Here is a 26,460-nt window from a genome sequence, read left to right as displayed (position 1 = left end):
GGTGCAAATTAATATTAATTTTTTTAAGGGTCCAAAGTGCTAAAATGCTACATTCCAAGGGTGTCAATGGGATTAGGACAAAAATAATTTATATTCACGATTCACATGAGGCTGCAGATATTTGCAAGACGAAAATTACTAAGTGCAAGACCTTACTTCATGCAAGACCAAAATATAAATAAATTTACTAAGATCAAGACTGGAAATTACAAATATAACCCCAATAATAATTTAGATATTATTAATTTAAATTAAGTTAATTGCTATTGCAAGACCAAAAAAAAATACAAAAAAAAGAATAAAAAAAAAAGAAAAAAGAGAGGGAACTCACTCACCCAACAAAACACCAACATCTTCTTCTTCACCCTCATTTTACACATTTTTTTCCACAAAAAAATCTTCCATATTCTCCAAAACCCTTATCACATAAAACCCTCAAATCTTACTAAAACTTGAAAAAAAGGACATTATGGATACACAAGACATAAATATGGAGGATTCTAAGGTCGAAGAACACAAAGAGGTAAGAAATATTGTACTTTGTGATCGTTTTTCTCGTTTTTTGCACCTCATTTCACGTACAAAAAAATCGACATGTACAGGTCGAAATATCAGCTTTATATCGACACTGCAGTGTCGAAAATGTCAAAATAATTCGACACTCATTAACTGTCGAATTATATTGAAATTATCGACATTCTGGTGTCGATATTAAGCGGATATTTCGACGCTAGTGTGTCGAATTATCACTGTTACAATTGTGTGTCGAAAATTTTCCAAAAAAACGACAAGTACAGGTCGATTTTTGTAAAACCGCAACTCCTTCAACAATAGTGCTACAATCGAACCCTAGAATCATCAACTATGTTCTAAAACGACTTGAATTCATTATTCTAACAATAAAATCATGTTTATCACATTTATTTCTCAAAAAAAAGTTAATTCAAAAAGTAATTTTTACTTGTTTTTAGTGAGATTGTTGCGGCGGGGTTGGGGCAACAACGGAGTTCAACGGCGACGGGCGACGGCGGTGGACTTCAACGGCGACGGCGACGGGGCGACGAACGGTTTTTTGCTGCAATTGATTTTTTTTGTTTTCTTCAATCTTCCCTCCTCGTTTTGATTTTGCCAATTCAATTTCTTTTTTCTTTTTGTTTTATTAATTTTTTTTTAAATTGGTCTTGCAAAAGAAAATTAATAAAATAAATTTTTTTTTTGTATTTTATTAAGGTTATTATAGTCTTTTTATACTGAATTTAATAAAAAAAAATTAAATTGGTCTTGCACTAAGTAAATTTCGTCTTGCAAATAGTCGCTGCCTTCACATGATGCTATTTGGGGGGCATAACAGTAATTAGTAATTTCAATTAATTGTAAGAAGCCATAAATTACGGAAATGAAATTGATGGCTACGTAGTTGGGCCAATAATTGGGCTACACGTACAACTTATGATCCTCGCTATCGAAAGTGAATTGAGGTAATTTGCTGTCACCATATCAATATCAATATTAATTTAGACAAGGATATTGCAATAGAAGTTTATTTTATTTGTGTACGAGGTGTATTGTTGTGTTCATATTGTCATTTTCTTTCTATGGCTTAACATGCTTTGATCGCTCGAAGCAAACTTAATTATAATTAAATAGCATACTTTAAACCATTTTTTTAAATGCATCCACATTTTGAAACATAATAGGAACCACATTTTTTTTTCTTTAATCCCTAATTTGTTTGTACCCTAAACTTTTAGACTCACGTTTCTCACTGGGATCTATTTATCTTCTTCGTTATCTTTCGCCACCTATTCTAATTCATGGTTAAGGGAGGCGGAGGAGGCGGCTATGACAATGGTCATTGGAGATGGTGGGGTGAGGTCAAATCGACGGTGGGAGGCGACCACATCAACCTGGGGTTCTTTGACGTAGGGAGGGTTTATTTTGGTTAGTGACTAGGGTTTGTGGACAGCTAGGTTTTGAAAGATATGATTTGACGGCGGATGAGAGTTGTTGGTTGCCAGGTTTTGGAATGCATTTTATAAAAAATGTGAAACAAACATTTAGTTGGACTATGTAATAAAAATCTTGCTTCTATTGACAAGTGACCATTTAACTAGGAAGTTGCGCAAACAAAATATAATCATATCACATTGACTATGTGCGACGAACTCTACCTATAAGCAAGTTGTTGGCAGAGTGATTCGAACTAAGTTTGAATGAAACCGAATTATATCTAATTAAATTAAATAAGATTTTCTTATGACATTTATTAGTAGTGAGCCCAATAAGTAGAAAGGCCCAATATAAGAGCCCAATTACTGATGAAAGCGGGTTGTTTTAATTCGAATCAAGCCTACATATATATTGAGGCTTCGATATTTTGGTTGCCAAAAATAATATTTGTCAATATAAGATTATGCATTATTGTAAGCTACAATTTAAAATAAAAAATTATATATAGGGCCGTGCTAAATTCCGCACTAAAATCAAAACTATAAAAAAATCTGTCTCTATTCATATTCTCTAAGACGATTTTATCTGTCTCTACTCATATTCATTTATTTTTGACATGAATAATCATAAAAAATGAATTTAGTTTTATTTAATATTTATTCAATTTCATTAAACCTTTTTAATTATTCGATATTCTTTAACACATTAATTAACATCTATTAAATGATATTAAACATTAGATAAACATAATTAAAATATTAACAAACAAATGAATTAAAAAAATTATGTCTAAAGCCTAATTTTCTACTCCACCGCCCAACCTCCAACACCAACCCCAAACCTAAACCAGCCTAATCCAACCCCTTCGTCCACACATTTCTGTGTCCACTAAAATTACGACAAGTGTATATCGAGTTATTAACACTGATATACCTAAATGGGCTAGCCCAATGGGCCCCCAAATTTATCTACTAATTAGGCCCACTACACAAAAGCCCAAATAGCTTCAAAGTAAGGCTCGGGCCCAACAAAGTAAGCCCAACCCAACAACCGATATATAAATAAGTGTTTTACTCATTTGTAAAGGTACGTTCTAATTATTGATAATTGATCTCGGGTTTTATTCTCTCTACTCTCTCTACGATCCGTACATCTGACTTGAGCGTCGGAGGGGTTTCCGCCGGATCAACCCCCGGCTTAGTTCACGTGTGCTCTTTTCGCAGGGACCTCAGGAGCATCGAATTGATTAGCTACTGATCAGCTTTGCTCTCCCAGCTCGTTTTCTACATTATCCTAGGTGAGCTACACTTTAGCTTCATCATTAGCGCATCCTGTCCATAACTGAATGGCATTGATTTTGCTCATTTAACGGGACCGTTCGGTGTCAGTGTACTCCGTTAAAAAAACGTAGCCACGTGATACAAATTGAGGCTTTACCAAATCACATGGATGAATACATGTACAACCTTTGTCTGTGGCTGATATTAGCGGGACGGCGTTAATTTCACAAATGTTATATCCCACCTTCTCGCAATAAATTTGTCTCTTCTTCACTTTATTTATTTAATTCAAATACATATATATTTATTTATTTATTTATTATTATTATTATTATTATTATTATTATTATTATTATTATTATTATTATTATTATTATTATTATTATTATTATTATTATTATTATTATTATTATTATTATTATTATTATTATTATTATTATTATTATTATTATATCTATTTTGCATATTCAAAATGTGCTCAGATCACTTTTCAACGACTGCACTGAATATTTTTTTTAAATATTAATTTTATCTCTATTTTAAATATAAATCTCAAATATATCCCCCTAAGAGTAAATTTTTATTTCAGAAGAATATATTCCCTATAATTTCAAATACTGTGTTACTATTAAGGTGGTAATTGCAAAAACTTATTTAAAAGTAGAAGTTAGTATTGAGTTAAGTTGGAATTAAGTGTTTACTTTTAAAAGTCGGGGGTGTTTGTAAATCAGCTGAGAAATCAACTAAAATGGCAAAAGCAAGTAGATGGATGCTTTTAAAATTATAGCTTAAAACAACTTATTTTAAGAGAAATAAAAGCTTGTTTTGCAAACACCTAAAAACAGATTATGTGCAGAGTTTTTGTTAAACAAGAGTGATGTTTTAATAATTAGATTAAACCTTAGAGGTGGTAATCATAATTTACCAAATTATACTCTCTATGTCTCTTATTATATGTCTTTTTGGGGTGTTTTTTTTGTCCCAAATTATTTGTCATTTTAGATTTCCAATAAGGCATTAATTGTATTTTTATCAGTGTTAATTAGTAACTAAAAATAACTAATAACAATGATATTTTAGTATTTACTATGTTATTTTTCTTATAATCCATGCATATTTATTGAATATCAAATCTACGCATAACCACAAAAAAACGATATATCATATGGGACGTAGAGAGTACTATATTTATTGAAATTAATGTGATTGGTTTCTTGTCTAAATCAGACAAAAATTGAGCAAATAATCCCAGGCGATTTAACGAGATATGTTTACTTGTACCAAACTTACCAAATGAAACTAATTTAATTACTTAAGGAATTGATTAATTGTCACTTTAAAATTCTTATGAACAATAGACAAACCAGGATTCCATTATTGGGGATAAATATGCATTAAAAAACAACTTAAAGAAATTAGTAACAAGAATGATTTTTCAAACAATGGTGAGTCCATGATATTTGTTACATAGTGGAAATAAAATTTCAGGTGTTCGGGGTTTATATGATTTATTTAGGACAAAATCAAAAGATAGGAAAAAAATAACTTATAACTTCTTTTTGTTACATTCGGGGCGTTTGGGGCCAACGCCTTGGTTTTAAGTTAAAATTCGTAACTTATTTTAAATCCTAGAAATGAGAAAAGTGAAAACTAAGAGCAAACTAGGTGTTTTTTACGTGAGAAAAAACAAATGAAATACTTTGACTCTGAACATGGCCCATAAAGTAAAAAGACATAAATACATAAATATATATTTTAATTATTTAATATTAAATTAATTAGGTTTGAGCACCCCTCATCATTATACATCAATATTAAAGTTTAATTTTTAGATGACAAATGACAAATAGACACATGATAAAGGAATTTAATTAAAAGAGGAACATCCAATTTTTTTGTCTTTCAAATAAATCTAGCTTATTCAAATTTATTTGCCAATAAGAAAAATCTCTTTATATATACCAAAATTACACCCAATTCATTGAAATTCAATTGAACTCCAATTTCATGATTTACACCCCAATTTAGCCCAATTTCATCAATTAACCAATTTTAACTCTAATTTCAATTTTGACCCGCCACCACCGGAGACCGCCGGTCTACGGCGTTGACTTTTTCTTTTTGAAACCTTTTTTTTTTCCTTCCGACGACGTGTGTGTTTTTTTCCTTTTCTTTTAACCTGCTTGCTCGAAAACAACGTCGTTTCAGCGACGGTCTCCACATCTGGTCAACAATTGTTGACCTCCACCGTTCCACCGTTCGCCGCTTCCACGCCCGCCGCTGCCGCTTCGTTCGATGCCCACCGCCCCTGCCGCCAACATCATTTCCCACCTCTTTTTTCAACCAATTGCAGAAGCCGCCCTTTTCGACTTGCTTACATATTTTCTCAAACTTTTTTGAACATTATCCCGTATCTCCGCCACCTAAGTTATCTGTGCAGCCCCCACCTCCTTCTCTGTGCCACCTCTTCTCTCTGCCACCTGTGACTATTGTGACTATACCTCTTATTATCTCTTCATATCAAGTTCCCAGGTTTTATATAAAATTGATGCTACATACATCTTTTGGGCTTTCGAAACTATTCCAAAATTGTCACTCTCTGCTATTATGGGTTCCAGTTTTCATGTTTTGCTTCTTTCTTGCATTGACTTTTTTTTTTCTTTTTTATAATTTTGTTTTTTCTTAAAAAAATATTTTAATTAATATTACTGTCGTGACTACTAAATTTTTGTCTCCAACAGCTATTTAACTGTCGGAGACAGTAATTTAACTGTTAATTGACTTTTTTTTGTTATTTTAATTAATATTACTGTCTTGGCTGCTAAATTACTGTCTCCAGCAGTTATTTAACTGTCAGAGACATTAATTTAACTGTTAATTAACTTTTTTTTTTTTAAATATTTTAATTAATATTACTGTATTCGTTGCTAAATTACTGTCTCCAGTAGTTATTTAACTGTCGGAGAAAGTAATTTAACTGTTAATTGATTTTTTTATTCTTAAAAAAAATATTTTTAATTAATATTACCGTCTTGGCTGCTAAACTACTGTCTCAAGCAGTTATTTAACTGACGGAGACAGTAATTTAACTGTTAAATAACTTTTTTTTTTGAATTTTTTTTTTCTTAAAAAATTTATTTTAATTAATATCACTGCATTGGCTGCTAAATTATTGTCTCCAACAGTTACTTAACTGTCTTAGACAGTAATATTAATAATAGTACTGTTCGGGATAATAATATTCATAATAATACTGTCTCAAACAGTAATACTTACTGTCTGAGACAATAATTTAGTAGGCAAGACAATAATATTAATTAAAATATTTTTTTCAAAGAAAAAAAATTCGAAAAAAAATTCAATGCCGGAGACTGACGGTCTCCGCGGTCAACGCCGGAATCTGGCCGGAAAAAAAATTATTTTCTGAAAAACAAATATTTTTTCAAAAAATTATTATTTTGGGGCTTAATCCGATATATTTGTTTAAAATCCGAGGTCAATGTGTAATATTAAGGAAGTTAGAGCATAATGGATGGAATTGACAAAAAATATATTATGAAGGGTGTTTTTGACTAAAGGCATGGGGATGAGTGTATTTGAAAGACTTTTTTTTATGGACCAATGTGCATTTAAGTCCCTTGGGATGTGCCTTTTTGCCATTCGCCCATTTTTAAAACATGCGCATTAATATATATGTAATTTAAAATATGCCTAAAAACATTTGTATTATTATCTCCATTTAAAACATGCATGGATATTGGAGAATCATTTATAACATAACGTTGACATAAGTGTCTATAAAAGTTTGAGTCCCATTACAAGATATAAACCAAGATTTTTCAGTTTGTAAGAAAGCTAATATCAATGGAAGCAAATAAAATAGTTGAGAAATTTGATGGCAAAACAATTCTCATCACTGGTGCCACTGGCTTTCTTGCAAAGAGTACTACTTCATCATCTTTCTATAATACTTACATATATATATATATATATATATATATAGCAATATATAATATTTTTTCTAACATTTTGCGCGTTTTTGTTTCGTAAACTGATGAATGTAGTTCTCGTAGAGAAGATACTTCGGGTCCAACCCAACATCAAAACGTTGTTTCTTCTCATACGAGCTCCGAATGTTGTATCTGCTGAACAACGACTACACCAAGAGGTGCAATTTAAAATTTAATTTGTGACCAATTTATTTATTAATTGCAAATTTTAATTTGTTATGTTTGCAGATTGTGGATACCGAATTGTTTCGAGTTTTGAGGGACAAGCTAGGAGAAAATATAACTAGCTTTTTATCGTCGAAAATTATTCCAGTATCCGGTGATGTTTCTAAAGAGAAGTTTGGGATTGGAGATGCAGAGTTGATTGGTAAAATGTACGGAGAAATTGATTTTATTATCAACTCCGCTGCAACAACAAGGTTTGATGAGAGGTACACACATATATATAAATAAATTAAAAAAAAAAATCCCTTTTTGAGATATTACTATAAATAATTTGTCTTTTTGATAAGAGTTCTATCTTTTGCATAATTATGATTTTTAATAAATAAATAAATAATTAATTAAATAATTAGGTATGATGATGCACTGGATATCAATGCATTTGGAGCAATGCATATTCTAAACTTCGCCAAGAAATGTACAAAACTAAAGTTGCTTCTCCACGTATCCACAGGTACGTATAAATTCTCTCTCTCTAGATTTCTCTCGCTAGATCGATCGATCTCTCTGATTTCTGATCTCTCTTAATGCATATGTATGTAGCATATGTGCATGGGACAAGGTCAGGGGTTATAGTAGAGAAGCCATTTCGTATGGGTGAAACATTGCAAGGTGCCAAACTCACCTACTTGGATTTGGATGCAGAGAAGAAGTTGCTCCAACAAACTAAAACACGACTTCAATCTCATATTAATATCCCTAACCACGACTTCATTCAATCTCTCAGGGACTTTGGCATTCAAAGGTTGTTCTACTATACATATAATTTTGCTAGAAATTAATTAAAGAAACCACATTTACATATATAATTTGTGTGTTTTTTGGTTCTTAATTAAACCTGCAGGGCAATATTGCATGGATGGCCGAATACTTACTCGTTTACAAAAGCAATGGGAGAGATGGTTTTCGAGAAATTTAAAGAAAACGTTAATGTCGTAATCGTCCGCCCCCCAATAATAACTAGTACTTGCAGAGAACCATTCCCTGGTTGGATGGAAGGTCTAAGGTAATAATAATTCCTTGTGATCACAATATATTCATGATCACTAGCTTCTTTTCCTAGCTATATTTAATTTTTTCATGTAATTTACTAATTGTCATCGATCAATTCGCAATGCATACAGAACCCTCGACAGCATCTTCGTTAGTTATGCGAAACGAAAAATTAAATTCTTCCTCGGCGACCCTGCCTCAATACTCGATGTGGTTAGTGTGTTAGTTACTACATCTTTTTTACACACAAGTACAGACATATATAAAGAGGGTAAATTATAATCAACCCCCTTAGGTAATGTTGAATTACGAATAAACCCATCATGTTTGGATAGATACAATCACCCCCACGACTATGAATTTTCTTACATGTCCACACTTAAAGTGTCAAATTCAAAAATCTTCTAGATTATGTGGAATGTTCTCCAGTTTGTACCCATTTTATCCCATTCCAACTCCACATTTAATTTAGAAACAAGATGATCATATGATGTTTATATTGGCTTGTAAATAACAGGTCTGTGGTGCATCTGAAACTGCGTTTTTGCACAAAACAAGTACAAACTAGAGAATATTTCACGGAATCGAGAAGATTATGTTGAATTTGACACCATAAGGGTGGATGTGTAAGAGCATTCATAATTGAGGGGTGATTGTAAATATCCAAACATGAGGATTTTTTTCGTAATTTGACCTTACCTTAGGGTGTGGCCGTAATTTATCATATATATATATATATATATATATATATATATATATATATATATATATATATATATGGGTAAATTACAACCACCCCTGAGGTATGATAAAATTACGAAAACCCCCTCATATTTGGGTAATTACAAAAAACCCTCAAATATAAATTTTCTTACACGTCAATCCTTGCGGTTTCAAATTTAGTGGAATCTTTTTGATTATATGGGTATTATCACTTTTAATTTGTACTCCATATTTTGAAGCAAGATGATCATAAAATGTGTTTTTTTGCTTGTATATATCAGATTATGGTGAATGAGAAACTGTATTTTTACACAACACCAGTACAAACTAGAGCACAATATTCTACGGAATCTAGATGATTATGTTGAATTTGACACCATAAGGGTGAAGGTGTAAGAAAATTCATAGTTGAGGGGTTAAATATAATTATTCAAACATGAGGGATTTTTTCGTAATTTAACCATACCTCAGGATGGTTTTAATTTACCTTATATATATATATATATATACTAGTGTAGAGCACCGCGCAATGCGCGGTGCCGGGTGCCTCGGGTGAATACAAAAACTTATCGTATTATGTATTTTCGATATACTTTCATAAATCGATTTTTAGGCTGCCTTTTTTTTTATCTTTTTTTTACGATTAGGTAAAATTTGGGTGGAGCGGCAGGGAAGATGGAGTAAGTATAGGGGTGATTCTGCAATTTTCAAAACTGTGTCGGACGGGAGGTGGATTTGTTGCCTTAAATATCAACAAATCGATCAAATTTTACGATTTACGATTTATGAAAACTTTAAAGGTATTATATTATTTATGATAAACTTGTGATAATAAATGTGGCGAATATTTTGGATATTGAAAGAGAGATCCACTTTGGGGTCAAATTTGTAATTAGGGTGGAGCGGCTAGGAATATGGAGTAAGCATAGGGGTGATTCTTCAATCTTCCCAACTGTTTCAGCCAGGGATGTGGATTTTCGGAAATTACAACTTGATTTCCACTTGGGGTGCATTTCCGGTTTAAAGACTTTAAAATGGTATATAATATAGGGACCAAAATAGTAATTATAACATGTTTGTTATAAATAATATAATAAATTATTGTTTTCTTAAATCGTAAATCGTAAAATTCGATCGTTTTGTCGATATTTAAGATTTATTTTAACATATGAATCGACTTAGGTATGAATAATTGAATCGTAAGATTTTAATTGTAAATCAAAAGATTTTAAACTCGGTATTGCGAATTTTCATAAATGAGTCACACGCGATTATAGTCGAGGAGTCGAAGCATACTGTGTTGGTGGCAGATATTTCGGATATTGCAAGAGAGATCCACTTTGGTGTTAAATTTGCAATTTGGGTGGAACGGCTTGGAAGATGGAGTAAGTATAGAGGGGATTCTGCAATTTTTAAAATTGTTTCAGACAGTGAAGTGGATTTCCAGAAATTACTAATTGACCCCCACCTGTGGTGCATTTCTTGTTTAAAGACCAAAAAAAATGTATGTAATATAGGGGCTAAAAATCAGAAAATTTAATCGATTAGTTTATATTTAAGATTTATTTTAACATTTGAAGCGACATAGATATGAATGAATTGAATCGTACGACTTGAATCGTAAACCATAAGATTTTATGCTCGGTATTGCGAATTTTCGTAAATGAGTCACGCACGAGTATAGCTAGGAGGATTAGAAGCAAACTGCGTTGGTGGCGGATATTTCGGATATTGCAAGAGAGATCCACTTTGGGGTTAAATTTGCAATTTGGGCGGAGCGGCTGGGAATATGGAGTAAGTATATGGGTGATTCTGCAATTTTCAAAACTGTTTCGGCCAGGGAGGTGGATTTACAGAAATTACAAATTGACCCCAACTTGGGGTGGATTTCTTGTTTAAGGACCAAATTAAAAAAAAAATGTATGTAATACATAGGGACCAAAAATCGTAAAATTTGATCGATTAGTTGATATTTAAGATTTATTTTAACATTTGAATCGGCATAGATAAGCATGAATTGAATCATAAATCATAAGATTGTATGCTCGTTATTGCGAATTTTCGTAAATGTGGCGGATATTTTGGATATTGAAAGAGAGATCCACTCTTTGGGGTCAAATTTGCAATTTGGGTGGAGCAGCTAGGGAGATGGAGTAAGTATAGGGTTGATTGTGCAATCTTCACAACTGTTTCATCAAGGGAGGTGGATTTTCGGAAATTACAAATTGACCTCCACTTAGGGGCATTTCCGGTTGAAAGACCGATATTAAAAATGGTATATAATATATGGACCAAATCTGTAATTATAACATGTTTATTATATATAATATAATAAATTAAAGTTTTCTTCAATTGTAAATTGTACAATTTGATCGTTTTGTCGATATTTAAGATTTATTTAATATTTGAATCGACTTAGGTATGAATAAATTGAATCGTAAGATTTGAATCGTAAATCATAAGATTCTAAACTCGGGAATGCGAATTTTCGTAAATGAGTCACACACGATTATAGCTGAGGAGGACTTGAAACATATTGCGTTGGTGGCGGATATTTAAGATATTGCAAGAGAGATCCACGTTGGGGTTAAATATGCAATTTGGGTGGAGAGGCTGGGAGGATGGAGTAAGTATAGCGGTGATTCTGTAATTTTAAAAAATGTTTCGGCCAGGGAGGTGGATTTCCAAAAATTACAAATTGACTCTGGTTTGAGGACCAAAATTAAAAATAGGTATAATAATATAGGGACCAAAAATCGTAAAATTTGATCGATTTGTTGATATTAAAGATGTATTTTAACATTTGAATCAACATAGATATGAATGAATTGAATCGTAAGATTTGAATCGTAAATCATACGATTTTATGCTCGGTATTGCGAATTTTCATAAATGTGGCGGATATTTTGGATATTGAAAGAGCGATCCACTTTGGGGTCAAATTTCCAATTTGGTTGGAGCGGTTAGGAAGATTGAGTAAGTATAGGGGTGATTATGCGATTTTCATAACTGCTTCAGCTAGGGAGGTGGATTTTCGGAAATTACCAATTAACCTCCACTTGGGGGCATTTTCGGTTTTAGGAACAAAACTAAAAATGGGATATAATATAGGGACCAAAGTAGTAATTATAACACGTTAATTATATATAATATAATAAATTATTGTTTTCTTAAATCGGAAATCGTAAAATTTGATCATTTTGTCGATATTTAAGATTTATTTTAACATTTGAATCGACTTAAGTATGAATAATTGAATCGTAAGATTTGAATCGTAAATCACAAGATTTTAAACTCGGTATTGCGAATTTGCGTAAATGAGTCACCCGCGATTATAGTTGAGGAGTCGAAGCATATTGCGTTGGTGGCAGATATTTCGGATATTGCAAGAGAGATCCACTTTGGTGTTAAATTTGCTATTTGGGTGAAACGACTGGGAAAATGGAATAAGTATAGCGGTGATTCTGCAATTTCCAAAACTGTTTCAGTCAAGGAAGTAGATTTCCTGAAATTACAAATTGACCCCCACTTGGGGTGCATTTCTTGTTTAAGGACACAAATTTAAAAAAAAAATTGTATGTAATATATGGACCAAAAATAGTAAAATTTGATCAATTTGTTGATTGTTAAGATTTATTTGAACATTTGAATCGACATAGATATGAATGAATTGAATCTTAAGATTTGAATCGTAAATCATAAGATTGTATGCTCGTTATTGCGAATTTTAGTAGATGTGACGGATATTTTGGATAGTGAAAGAGAGATCCACTCTTTGGAGTCAAATATGCAATTTGGGTGTAGGGGTTAGGAAGATGGAGTAAGTATAGGGTTGATTCTGCAATCTTCACAACTATTTCAGCCAGGGAGGTGGATTTTCGGAAATTACAAATTAACCTCCACTTGGGGGCATTTCCGGTTTAAGGACCAAAATTATAAATGGAATATAATATAGGGATCAAATATGTAATTATCGCAAGTTTATTATAAATGATATAATATATTAAAATTTTCTTAAATTGTAATTCGTAAAATCTGATCATTTTGTTGATATTTAAAATTTATTTTAACTTTTGAATCGACTTAAGTATGAACAGACTGAATCGTAAGATTTGAATCGTAAATCATAAGATTTTAAACTCGGTATTGCGGATTTTTGTAAATGAGTCACACACGATTATAACTGAGGAGGAGTCGAAGCATACTTCGTTGGTGGCGGATATTGCAAGAGAGATCCAATTTGGGGTCAAATTTGCAATTTGGGTAGTGCGGCTGGGAAGATGGAGTAAGTATATAAGTGATTCCGCAATTTTCAAAATTGTTTCAGCGAGGGAGGTGGACTTCCAAAAATTACAAATTGACCCCCACTTGGGGTTCATTTTTGGTTTAAGGATCAAAATTAAAAAAAAAAAAGTTTTAATAATATAGGGACCAAAAATCGTAAAATTTGATCAATTTGTTGATAGTTAAGATTTATTTGAACATTTGAATCGACATAGATATGAATGAATTGAATCGTAAATCATAAGATTGTATGCTCGTTATTGCGAATTTTAGTAAATGTGACGGATATTTTGGATAGTGAAAGAGAGATCCACTCTTTGGAGTCAAATATGCAATTTGGGTGTAGCGGTTAGGAAGATGGAGTAAGTATAGGGTTGATTCTGCAATCTTCACAACTATTTCAGCAAGGGAGGTGGATTTTCGGAAATTACAAGTTAACCTCCACTTGGGGAGCATTTCCGGTTTAAGGACCAAAATTATAAATAGTATATAATATAGGGATCAAAACTGTAATCATCACAAGTTTATTAAAATTAATATAATAAATTAAAGTTTTCTTATATCTTAAATCGTAATTTGATCGTTTTGTTGATATTTAAGATTTATTTTAACTTTTGAATCGACTTGGGTATGAAGGGATTGAATCGTAAGATTTGAATCGTAAATCATAATATTTTAAACTCAGTATTGCGAAATTTCGTAAATGAGTCACAAGCGATTATAGCTGAGGAGGAGTAGAAACATACTGCCTTGGTGGCGGATATTTCGGATATTGCAAGAGAGTTCTACTTAGGGGTTAAATTTGCAATTTAGGTGGAGCGGCTGCGAAGATGGAGTAAGTATATGGGTGATTCTGCAATTTTCAAAATTGTTTCAGCCAGGAAGGTGGATTTCCAAAAATTACAAATTGACCCCCACTTGGGGTGCATTTCTTTTTTACGGACCAAATTTTAAAAAAAATGTTTAATAATATAGGGACCAAAAATCGTAAAATTTGATCGATTTGTTGATATTTAAGATTTATTTTAACATTTTAATCGACATAGATATGATTGAATTGAATCGTAAGATTTGAATCGTAAATCATAGGATTTTATGCTCGTTGTTGCAAATTTTCGTAAATGTGGCGCATATTTTGGATAGTGAAAGAAAGATCCACTTTGGGTCCAAATTTGTAATTTAGGTGGAGCGGAAGATGGAGTAAGTATAGGGTGATTCTGCAGTCTTCACAACTATTTAAGCCAGGGAGGTGGATTTTCGGAAATTACAAATTAACCTCCACTTGGGGGCATTTCTGGTTTAAGGACAAAAATTAAAAAAATGTATATAATATAGGGACCAAAACTGTAATTATCATAAAAATAATATAATAAATTAAAGTTTTCTTAAATCGTAAATCGTAAACTTTGATCGTTTTGTTGATATTTAAAATTTATTTTAACATTTGAATCGACTTAGGTATGGACAAATTGAATCATAAGATTTGGATTGTAAATCATAAGATTTTAAACACGGTATTGCGAATTTGCATAAATGAGTCACACGCGATTATAGCGGAGGAGTAGAAGCATACTGCGTTGGTGGCAGATATTTCGGATATTGCAAGAGAGATCAGCTTTGGGGATAAATTTGCAATCGGGCTGGAGCGGCTGATAAGATGAAGTAAATATAGAGGTGTTACAATCAGGGAGGTGGAATTCCAAAAATTACAAATTGACCCCCACTTGGGGTGCATTTATAGTTTAAGGACCAGAATTAAAAAAAAAATATAATAATATGGGGACCAAAAATTGTAGAATTTAATCGATTTGTTGATATTTAAGATTTATTTTAACATTTGAATCAACATAGATATGAATGAATTGAATCGTAAGATTTGAATCGTAAACCATACGATTTTATGCTCGATGTTGCGAATTTCATAAATGTGGCGGATATTTTGGATATTGAAAGAGAGATCTACTTTGAGGTCAAATTTGCAATTTGGGTGGAGCGGTCAGGAAGATTGAGTAACTATAGGGGTGATTATGCATTTTTCAGAACTGCTTCAGCTAGGGAGGTGGATTTTCGGAAATTACAAATTGATCTCCACTTGGGGGCATTTCCGGTTTTAGGACTAAAACTAAAAATGGTATATAATATAGGGACCATTAGTAGTAATTATAACACATTAATTATAAATAATATAATAAATTATTGTTTTCTTAAATCGTAAATCGTAAAATTTGATCGTTTTGTCGATATTTAAGATTTATTTTAACATTTGAATTGACTTAGGTATGAATAATTGAATCGTAAGATTTGAATCGTAAATCATAAGATTTTAAACTCGGTGTTGCGAATTTTCGTAAATGAGTCATGCGCAATTATAGTTGAGTCGAAGCATATGCGTTGGTGGTTGATATTTCGAATATTACAAGAGAGATCTACTTTGGTGTTAAATTTGCTATTTGGGTGGAATGGATGGGAAGATGGAGTAAGTATTGCGGCAATTCTGCAATTTTCAAAACTGTTTCAGTGGATTACCAGAAATTACAAATTGACCCCCATTTGGTGTGCATTTCTTGTTTAAGGATCAAATCTGTAATTTTTCAAACTGTTACTCGGAAACAGTACAAACCTAAAAACAATGTTACTCGGAAACAGTACAAACCTAAAAACAGAACTTAAACGTACGCCACGAACATGATAGACGATTCAAAAAATTATGCGACATACAATCAAATTATTGGTTTCAATTTTACCAAGAGGTATGAAATACGAGAAAGATCGGATTACAAGTGTCGACATACATAAAGCTGTGAATACCTTCAAGGTTTAATTTGTATATTTTCCTTAGAGCAACACTAACGAGCAATCATGCAAAATGAGTCATCAAATATCTATATTAATATTCGCATTGATAAAGGGTGTTCCTAATTGCATCACTCTGTAAAAAAATTATATGCAACACCAGTAAAACATTTACAGAGCACACAAATCAATCTTGCACACTGTTTTACTCAAAGAGGTATACAGTTTTCTTGCTACCTCAGCTTATGACAGAGTGGGCAAACTTCAAGAACCCAAAATCAGAAATCAGAATGGGACAATAGTAAATGCAATTAATTATCAAGAACACTATAGTATTTTTTTTTTTTACAAACGAAACACAAACCATAAATTCAGCTACAGAGGTTTGCTGCACATTTGCTTGTTTGGCACACGCCTCAATTTTCTAAGTTGTAGTTGCCTCATCGCTTTCCCCTGCCTCAACAATGCATGATCTTAAAATAAGGAAAAAATCACCAAAACAGAGGTAAACAAAAACAGAGGAGTCGAGGTAAACGAAATATGAGATAAAATAGATTTTTACCTGGTAAATAGGTCTGCACATGCCACCTGTTGTTGGAGGAAGATCGGTGACCATCTTGCCATTATCCAGAAAACCTCTCGAAGTGGTGAATATAGGTAAATCTGGCCTAGAAGATTCCAAGGCATCCCTCATCGACAAATGCTCTTCTCTTGAAGCATCTATCGGTCTAATTGATGGTACATGAGGCAGTTGACCAATAGAATTCATGGGGTTGTCAGAAAATCCACCAGAATATTTCTGAAGTCTTTCGGGGGATCTCGTTTTCGCTGCATTTGAATTCCAAGAAGCATAAGAATTTTTAATCGTTGAACCTATCGGTTGTGTTTCAGCAGCCCTTCTAGAAGGTGGTGTAGCTCTTGATGCGTTGTCGTGTAGTTCCATCTTTTTACGCCTCTCGTTTTCGAGCTCTATATGCTTTGACATTCTCTTGCGTATTAGTTTCAGGCGAAGATATCTTCAATCTACAGCAATAAAGTTTAAATACACCATGAAATTTATTGATTAAAAAGAGACGAAAAAAGCTAACACGAGAGAGCATCTATTTTACGAAATTAACTATTACCATCTAAACGGCTGTTGTACCCGTAGCTCCGTGCACTCACACCCACTGTCATTCTGAATCAACAAATCATAAAAAAAAAATTTGCTAATTTCCACTTATACAAATGCACAAGCTAGAAAGTAAATTGAAATCAAATACCAGTAGAAAGGTGAAAGCAACAATCACCCTTTGGCATTGCAAAATCGACGATCATCACTGCTCCGAAAAGACTCCGACGACGGTCTTTTGCTTCCGGATAGCACCAAAGCATTCCGGCGAACTCCATTAGAATCTCTCGACGAATCCTTCACCACCTTCTGCGCATCACGAAAAATGCAAACACAGGCTATAAACAGCCTTAAAGAAAGAACAACCCAAAATTCTGCATTGATGATCTACCATCTGCCACTACGGAGAGCGAATAAACAACCGTCAGTATGATTACTTTAATTTTACATTCGAAAAGACGAAAGTAGATGAAAACTTGCCAAGCAGTCCTCCCTCACACCAAATTTGGTTTGAATAAAGTTGGAGTGTAGCCGTGTAGGTAAGCAATTGCCAGTAACAGCCGGTCGAGCAAATTCAATAATTTCTGCATCGATTAACAATAAGAGGTAACTAAGCAAGCATATTTACCAATTAAATATCTGGACGAGGAGAGCTAAAGACAAAAAAATATGCTGAAATGTCCTACGAAAAGAAATTCAATTTATATATGCTGATCAACATACGCCTTTATACATTTGAACAATTCAATAAGAGTCAAAACCGTTAACAATAAAGAAAATTTACTTCTTTGTTCAATGAAGGCAAGATATGAATGAAAAACAACGAACAAAAATATTGTTATTGATAAAAGTAGGCAGAAGTTTGAAACTTGTTACCCGATATTTTCTCAAGCAAGACTAAATAGTGGTCCGATATCCATTCATACTCTTTCTCCCCCACTTACTGCAATGTCGCACACAATTCATCCCCCGCCCAACTATTATTAGCTGTAGAATAGAACCTTACAACCAATCCCTTTTCTAAAACCTAATCTTCACCACAAAAAAAAAATCGAAATTTGTTTTTTCCGGTCTCTGAATTATTGCGCACTGATGCCGGGAAACGACGAGTTTTCGGTTTCCGGTCCCTCGTCGCCGCCGTCTTCTGCCGCAAACATGGCTTTATCGGCGGAGAATGCGTTGTTCAGAAAGTACGAGATCGGGAAGCTTCTAGGCTGCGGCGCGTTCGCGAAAGCGTACCACGCTATAGGGATATTTCCAACGGCCGGAGCGTCGACGTGAAAGTGGTGAGCAAGAGCAAGCTCAACAACAATGTTAATCTAATGGTGCACATCAAACGCGAGATTTCGACCATGAGCCGGCTGCGCCACCCTTACATCGTCAAATTGTTCGAGGTTCTCGCAACCAGGACGAAGATTTATTTCGTTCTGGAATTCGTCAAGGGCGGCGAGCTGTTCGCGAAGGTGGTCAAGGGCCGGTTCAGCGTGGATCTCAGTCGGAAGTACTTCCAGCAGCTGATCTCCAAGTACTTCCAGCAGCTGATCTCCGCCGTCAGCTACTGCCACCTCCGCGGCATCTCCCACCGCGATTTGAAGCCGGAGAATCTTCTCCTGGATGAGAACGGAAATCTGAAGGTCTTCGATTTCAGTCTGAGCGCGTTTACCAACCACGTCCAACAAAGCTCCACATATTAAAATTCTGAAATTCTAACAAACAGACATATAGTCTATAGATGCAGATTCATGATCAACCACAAATTTCTGTAAACAAATCAAATATAACATATATAAGTAAACAAACTTAAATAACATTCATGTTTATCATCAATCATATGTTTATAAATTCATGGATTGGTACCTCAACAAAGGGGTAAAGGGTGAGCGATCTCCGAAGAGAGATGGGGCAGGGGCAGGGGCAGGGGAAAAGAAAGTTGCAGCCTCATATGTATGGTTGGAAGAGGGCCGTCGAAATCAATGAAAGCGGCGGTCAGCAGCGGTGGCGGTGCGGCGGCAGAAGGAGGAGAAGAGAAAGGGGAAAAAGAACGAGATTCAAATAGAGAGGAATTGCAGTGAGAAATGGAGAGGAAGAGGGATTTGGTAAAGAGGTAAAATTTGTGCAAGCCATATCCACATGTGGTGCTGTCATCTCAAAAGCAGCAATTCAGGAGATAAGAAGTACACGCAGCAGACGATGGGGGAACCTCGGAACTTGTTGGAGGATAGAAGCAAAGGATAAAGGAATAATGTGATGATTGTAGCCATGGAGATTCCCTCGCCGTCAATAATTGTAGGCGGCCCAAAGACAAAGGAAAACGAAAGCATAAAATAAAAGAAAAGAAATCAAGGATTGGGACCCACCAAGGCGGCGACGGCGGCGGCGGTTACGGCGGAGGCAACGGCGGTGGTCAACAATGGTTGGCCAGATTTGAGGTCATGCTTCTAAACGTCGTCGTTCCGCAAGAAGCAGAATATAAGAAAAGGTGAAAGAAAAATAAATTCAAGCACGCAGGTCGTGGTCGAGCAGCTTGAGAAATAAAGGAAAAAGAAAAGAATTGTAACACGTGATTGGACCGACAGATTGAAACGACGCAGTTTTATCATTAAATGGCCAAAAAAAAGTGGAAAAGAAAAGGCAGTAAAGAAAAAGGGCTTATCCCTATATATATATACTTAATATATATATATATATATATATATATATATATATATATATGATGAATTTCCATCTCTCTCTCTGTAGATACCAGGTGACATGGTAGTAAACGGCATCCTCGTAGCAATAGCAGCACATGATACAGATAAACCTCGTACTGAAGACGATGATGAGGTGGCAAATCATATTTATCACATTGGCTCATCACTAAGAAATCCAATGAGTTTCAGACAACTAAAGTGGTTTATGTATCACTACTTACAAAAGAAACCTTTTACTGATAATAAAGGAAACCCCATCAATGTGGGAAAACCCGCTACCCTCAGCTCCATGACCAGCTTTCACAGACACATTTCCATTCGCTATCTCCCATTTCTCAAGGTTATTATTTAATTTCTCTATAAATTTAGATGGTTAATTAATTACATCTACACCCCTATGGTCTGCTAAAATAATTTTAAGGTTCCTGTATTATTGATAATTACAGACACACCCCTGAAACAATAACTTTCATGCCCTGGGGACCGATATGCACAGTATTTGTTTCCAGCGGGGCCGTTAATACTACCTTAGATGAAAATTTATAAATCTTATAGAAAATAATAAGGATTTAAGAAATTTTAGGAGAACCATGTTGCCCCTTAGCTCTATTTTGTCTCCACCAGTGCTGTCTGAAACTAACAGACCGTTAGGGTTTTTAACAATGTTTTGGGGGTGATTGTAGTTACTGATACTACATAGACCTTAAAGTTGTTTTAGTATGCCTCAGGGGTGTAAGTGTAATTTACCCTAAATTAAATTATTTCTTTGCACTATTTTTTTATGAATGTATTTTATTAATTTTTTTTTTCAGGTATTGAAGGTGTTGAACGCGTTACTTTGCAACCGTTACGAGAGTTCATATACCAATGCGAAGAGAAAAATCAATCATTCTTTGCGACTGGCAGAACTTTACAAACCGTACTTGTTCTTTCGGGGAATGTATGTATTTTATTTCACCTAATACTTGTTATTAATTATTCAACGATATTTTATTTACAGTATTATTCTACTTACGGCGTTTGATTTAAACGTCGAATCGAACTATTGTTTGAGCAGATACGACGATGCCAATGCTGAAAACCTGCGAACTGCAATGAGATTGGAAAGTGATGTTGTAGCAACAAATTCTTATCTGCGAATTTAACAAACAAGAAAATACTTGCACAAGGATAATTTATTGAATTAAAATAAAATATTGCGGGTTACAAACTCTAATTTAATCCTCTGATTATTCTCTCAAGAAAAATATATGATTGACTTTGAATTTCGGAGACGAGTCGTTGACTTGATCTTCTCCGGATTTGATTTGGATTTGAATAACGTCTTCCGAGGGTCTTGCGACTTGAATCTCGGATCGAACGCTGAACTTTGACGGATTTTGACTTGAAGATCTTGGAATTCTTGATGGATTTGGCCCTTCAATCTTCCTTCGATCTTGATTTGATGTTAATAACGTTAATTCGAGGGTTTAGCACCGTAATCTCGAATTAAACGCTTTAACGCCTTGATTTGATGAAGAACACCTTCGATTTGATGAACTCCTTCGATTTGATGAAGAACGCCTTGAATTTGATGAAGAACGACTTGAATATTGTAGAGAGAATTTTCTCCTACGGTTTTTCTTCTTCTTGAGTTGTGTCTTGAATTGTGTAGGGAGGGTCCCTATTTATAGTGGTAGAATAAGAGTCCTACACAAAGTCTTCTTGATGACGTGGCGCGATTTGATTGGCTCTCTTTAAATTGATATTTATCTCTTATAACTTGGAAGAGAAGAAACAATCCTATTGGTCAATAATTAATTGATAATTATCTCCATGACTTATTTTGCAAGATAAATTATAATCTTGGGATTCAATTTAATATAATATAAATTATATTAAATTTACGTGTCTACAAATGCCCCCTCGAGACTTGTTCACGGACAATGCGTCTTGGAGTGAATGAGTCTCGATAATTGTTTAACTTCAATTGCAGCTTGATCTAGCAAAGCACATACATTTTTTGAAATCATGACTGGACTTAGAGAGATTCTAAGTTGCCTACGTACCCTATAGAGGGATCAAGTCATAACGTAGTTCAAAATATATCCTTTTGAGGGATGTCATGCACAGTTTACACTCATGTGGACAAGGAGAAACATTTGCAGTTTAAGCTCGTGCTGAAGGAGCATTTGACTTGAATTTGTAGATAGTTTACGCTCGTATCAAGGAGCCTTGACTTGATTCCGATATATAGATAGTTTATGCTCATATCGAGGAGCCTTGACTTGATTTGGATATATAGATAGTTTATGCTCGTATTGAGGAGCCTTGACTTGACTTGGATATATAGATAGTTTATGCTCGTATCAAGGAGCCTTGACTTGATTTGGATATATAGATAGTTTATGCTCATATCAAGGAGCCTTGATTTGATTTGGATATATAGATAGTTTATGCCCGTATCAAGGAGCCTTGACTTGATTTGGATATATAGATAGTTTATGCTCATATCGAGGAGCTTTGATTTGATTTGGATATATAGATAGTTTATGCTCATATCGAGGAGCCTTGATTTGATTTGGATATATAGATAGTTTATGCTCATATCGAGGAGGCTTGACTTGACTTGGATATGTAGATAGTTTACGCTCGTATCAAGGAGCCTTGATTTGATTTGATCTTGTAGACATTTTAAACTCGTGTCAAGGAGTATTTCATTTTTTTTTTTTTGGACATGTAGACCTTTTAAACTCGTGTCAAGGAGTGCTTCATATGAACTTGAATTTGATATGTGCTCGTAGACCTTTTAAACTCGTGTCAATGAGTGTTTCACTTGACTTGGACTTGTAGACCTTTTAAACTCGTGTCAAGGAGTGCTTCATTTGATTTGGATATGTAGACCTTTTAAACTCGTGTCAAGGAGAACTTCATTTGATTTGGACATGTAGACCTTTTAAACTCGTGTCAATGAGTGCTTGATTTGATTTGACTTGTCATATTGCATAGGGTGTTGTTTTGCCCCCATCCTCGTGATCTTCTTGTTCTTCTTCGACATGTTCTTCATTGAGCTGGTACGACTTTTGGAATGAAGGTTCTTTGACTTCATTTGCAGTTATACTCAATTCCATATCATGTGCTCGAGTGGCCAACTCTTCAAAACTTTTAGGTTGAATTCCTTGAAGGATATATCGGAGTCCCCATTGCATTCCTTGGATGCACAGTTCAATAGCTGATGTCTCGGGCAGTCGATCCTTGCAATTAAGACTCAAATTTCTCCAACGGTTGATGTAGTGGATGACAGGTTCCTTCTTCCATTGGCGGGAATTGGTGAGCTCAATCATGCTGACTGTTCTTCGAGTGCTGTAAAAGCGGTTGAGAAATTCTTCCTCTAAGTGCTTCCAACTATCGATGGAGTCCCCAAATCAATGTACCAATCAAACGCATTGTCTTTGAGCGATCGGACGAATTGCTTGACGAGGTGATCTCCGTACGTCCCGGCATCATTGCAAGTCTCGACGAAGTGTGCCACATGTTGCTTGGGGTTGTCTTTGCCGTCAAATTGTTGAAACTTTGGAGGTATATAGCCCATTGGCATCCTTAGATCATCAATCCTTTGCGTGTATGGCTTGACATAGGTTGATGATGACTTCGAGCTTCCTTCCAACTTGTCTTTGATGGTTCCACTGATCAGCGTTATCACTTGATCTACATGAATCATCCCTTCTGGAGAAACTTGAAGTTCTTGAGCTGGAGCCTTCTCGTTTTCAACTGGTTGTTGCTTTGTGGATGTCTCGACTTCGTCTTGAACTTCTATCTGATTCTCCACAGCTTGACTAGCATCGGCTTTGTCCATCTTGTTGATCAACTCGGCAATTTGAGAATCTCGTTGTTGAACATGCTTTGTGAGTCCATCAATTGCATTTGTCAAACTTGCAATTTGCTCCTCCATGGTTGTAGCGTTTGTTGTCATGACGGATGCCACCTCTGAGTAGCTTGATGTTGAACGAGGCGTGGGCTGTGAAATCTTTCGTTTTGAACCTTCCACGTCTGTGCTTGTGTTGACAAGAGGTGGTAAGCCTTTCTGAATGGTTTGAGGCGTCGAGTTAGTCTCGGAGGACGCTTGCAGCTGCAACACTTCGAGGATCTTCGAGAGAGAGAAGAGATGAGAGGTAGAGATGTCCCACCGGGCGTGCCAAAATTTGTAGCAACAAATTCTTATCTGCGAATTTAACAAACAAGAAAATACTTGCACAAGGATAATTTATTGAATTAAAATAAAATATTGCGGGTTACAAACTCTAATTTAATCCTCTGATTATTCTCTCAAGAAAAATATATGATTGACTTTGAATTTCGGAGACGAGTCGTTGACTTGATCTTCTCCGGATTTGATTTGGATTTGAATAACGTCTTCCGAGGGTCTTGCGACTTGAATCTCGGATCGAACGCTGAACTTTGACGGATTTTGACTTGAAGATCTTGGAATTCTTGATGGATTTGGCCCTTCAATCTTCCTTCGATCTTGATTTGATGTTAATAACGTTAATTCGAGGGTTTAGCACCGTAATCTCGAATTAAACGCTTTAACGCCTTGATTTGATGAAGAACACCTTCGATTTGATGAACTCCTTCGATTTGATGAAGAACGCCTTGAATTTGATGAAGAACGACTTGAATATTGTAGAGAGAATTTTCTCCTACGGTTTTTCTTCTTCTTGAGTTGTGTCTTGAATTGTGTAGGGAGGGTCCCTATTTATAGTGGTAGAATAAGAGTCCTACACAAAGTCTTCTTGATGACGTGGCGCGATTTGATTGGCTCTCTTTAAATTGATATTTATCTCTTATAACTTGGAAGAGAAGAAACAATCCTATTGGTCAATAATTAATTGATAATTATCTCCATGACTTATTTTGCAAGATAAATTATAATCTTGGGATTCAATTTAATATAATATAAATTATATTAAATTTACGTGTCTACAGATGCGAACACAGATATGTTCGATTTCGATCCGAAATCGATTCAGTGGGAAGAATACTTCATCAACACTCACTTCCCTGGAATAGTAAAGTATGTGCTCAAGAAATAATTATAATGTGTAGATATATATGTATTAATAGTGTGATGAAAATAAATTCACAAGATGTGTGATTGTGTATGCTACATTGCTACTTCTTTTATCATTCGATGATTTATTATTTTATTTTATTTTTTTTATCGGAAAAAGATGATTATATTAAACAAGCAGAAGATGTGCGATTCATCCATGTTTTATCATCCTCCGATATTGAAACTATATATAATAAAACACAAGTGAGGATTCATCGACTTCGACAAACATGTTTAACTCGATCAACAAGTCTTGATCTCGTGCATGATCACCTTCATGGGAGAAAACCTTCATTCGTACACGTACAAAAACAAATGCACCAAGTTCACGCCAATAGTACGTAACTAAACGAGCAGATAGATTGAAGAAGAAGCAATCTTGCTTCAAACGAAAATACTAATTACGGTTGTTTTTTAGCACAATTTAGAACAAAACGTTCACTAAATATTTTTTTTTTTGCGACGAAGTCACTTAATTTTTTTACGTGATATGCGAACGTAAATATATTTTATTCATTTTAATCAAAAAAGTTTTTTTTCAACAAATATATTATTATAGGCATAATATTAATACACCGTAATAAATTATGTGTTTTGAGTAATTGAAGCAGCCATTTTTACATGATTACAGATATCAATTGGCGTATATATATGTAATTAATCTGTTGGGTACAACTTTTATTAATATTTTTAGTTAAAATATAAATAAGAACTTTCTAGATCAAATACTGAGCTATATATATTACAAAATTTTAAGATTATAATATTTTTTTCCAAATATTTATCATCTAAGGCCTCGTTTGCTTGTTACTGTTATGTTAGATTGCCTAAATAGTAGGAGTTCGTAAGATCTTTGGTTGACATGATTCAACGCTACTAAAACCTGCTACTTAATTAAGTTGAATCCCCCAATTAAATGCTACTGTTTCATGAAATTACTAATACCCCTTCAACCTCCTATTAATTTTGTAAGGAGCGACTAAAACAGTTAATTACAATTTTTATTCTTAAAACAATAATTTTATTTTATTAAATAAAAGACTTTATACACAATTCACATATAATATCACAATCTAACAAATTTAATACAACGTGTTACCTAAATTAAATAACCAAACATAACTTTTTTCCTTCTTCACTTTTAATGCAGTCCTTTTCTTATCAAAAAAAAAAAAAAAATATCCACGTTTTAAATGAGATATGTAACTGTTAGTTGGACACACAAACTTAAGTAACATTAAATTTACATTTCGTCATTTCATTTTCTCGTGCCTAACCATGCTAGGAAAAAATCTTGATCATGGTTTAT

At 34.2% G+C, this 26,460-nt stretch overlaps 2 protein-coding genes and 1 pseudogene across 3 annotated transcripts; 2 read left to right on the top strand and 1 right to left on the bottom strand.

Moving 5' to 3' along the window:
- Nucleotides 1–7,054: 7,054 nt before the first annotated feature.
- On the top strand, nucleotides 7,055–25,245 carry LOC105959061 (fatty acyl-CoA reductase 1). 2 transcript variants are annotated; one of them, XM_088813867.1, is made up of 11 exons: nucleotides 7,055–7,173; nucleotides 7,295–7,398; nucleotides 7,469–7,671; nucleotides 7,816–7,916; nucleotides 8,006–8,207; nucleotides 8,307–8,468; nucleotides 8,587–8,668; nucleotides 20,106–20,399; nucleotides 20,872–20,999; nucleotides 21,117–21,171; nucleotides 25,025–25,245. In XM_088813867.1, the coding sequence occupies exons 1-11, from the start codon at nucleotides 7,095–7,097 to the stop codon at nucleotides 25,106–25,108; spliced, it is 1,494 nt and encodes a 497-aa protein (XP_088669993.1). In that variant the 5' UTR covers nucleotides 7,055–7,094; the 3' UTR covers nucleotides 25,109–25,245. The 2 variants fall into 2 exon arrangements, with proteins under 2 accessions (XP_088669993.1, XP_088669992.1); XM_088813866.1 differs by having other exon boundaries at nucleotides 21,117–21,172; nucleotides 25,028–25,245.
- LOC148765442 (uncharacterized) lies at nucleotides 16,373–18,383 on the bottom strand. The gene is made up of 5 exons (XM_088813826.1): nucleotides 18,243–18,383; nucleotides 17,545–17,950; nucleotides 17,380–17,432; nucleotides 16,818–17,278; nucleotides 16,373–16,708 (listed from the first exon to the last, which is right to left on the bottom strand). The coding sequence occupies exons 4-5, from the start codon at nucleotides 17,238–17,240 to the stop codon at nucleotides 16,631–16,633; spliced, it is 501 nt and encodes a 166-aa protein (XP_088669952.1). The 5' UTR covers nucleotides 17,241–17,278; nucleotides 17,380–17,432; nucleotides 17,545–17,950; nucleotides 18,243–18,383; the 3' UTR covers nucleotides 16,373–16,630.
- Nucleotides 18,459–19,060, top strand: LOC148765441 (CBL-interacting serine/threonine-protein kinase 11 pseudogene; annotated as a pseudogene).
- Nucleotides 25,246–26,460: the final 1,215 nt, after the last annotated feature.

Source organism: Erythranthe guttata, chromosome 14, assembly GCF_056151865.1.
Source record: "Erythranthe guttata isolate IM_541 chromosome 14, IM_541, whole genome shotgun sequence".
Lineage (NCBI taxonomy): Eukaryota > Viridiplantae > Streptophyta > Magnoliopsida > Lamiales > Phrymaceae > Erythranthe > Erythranthe guttata.
This window is presented reverse-complemented; position numbering and strand designations above follow the sequence as displayed.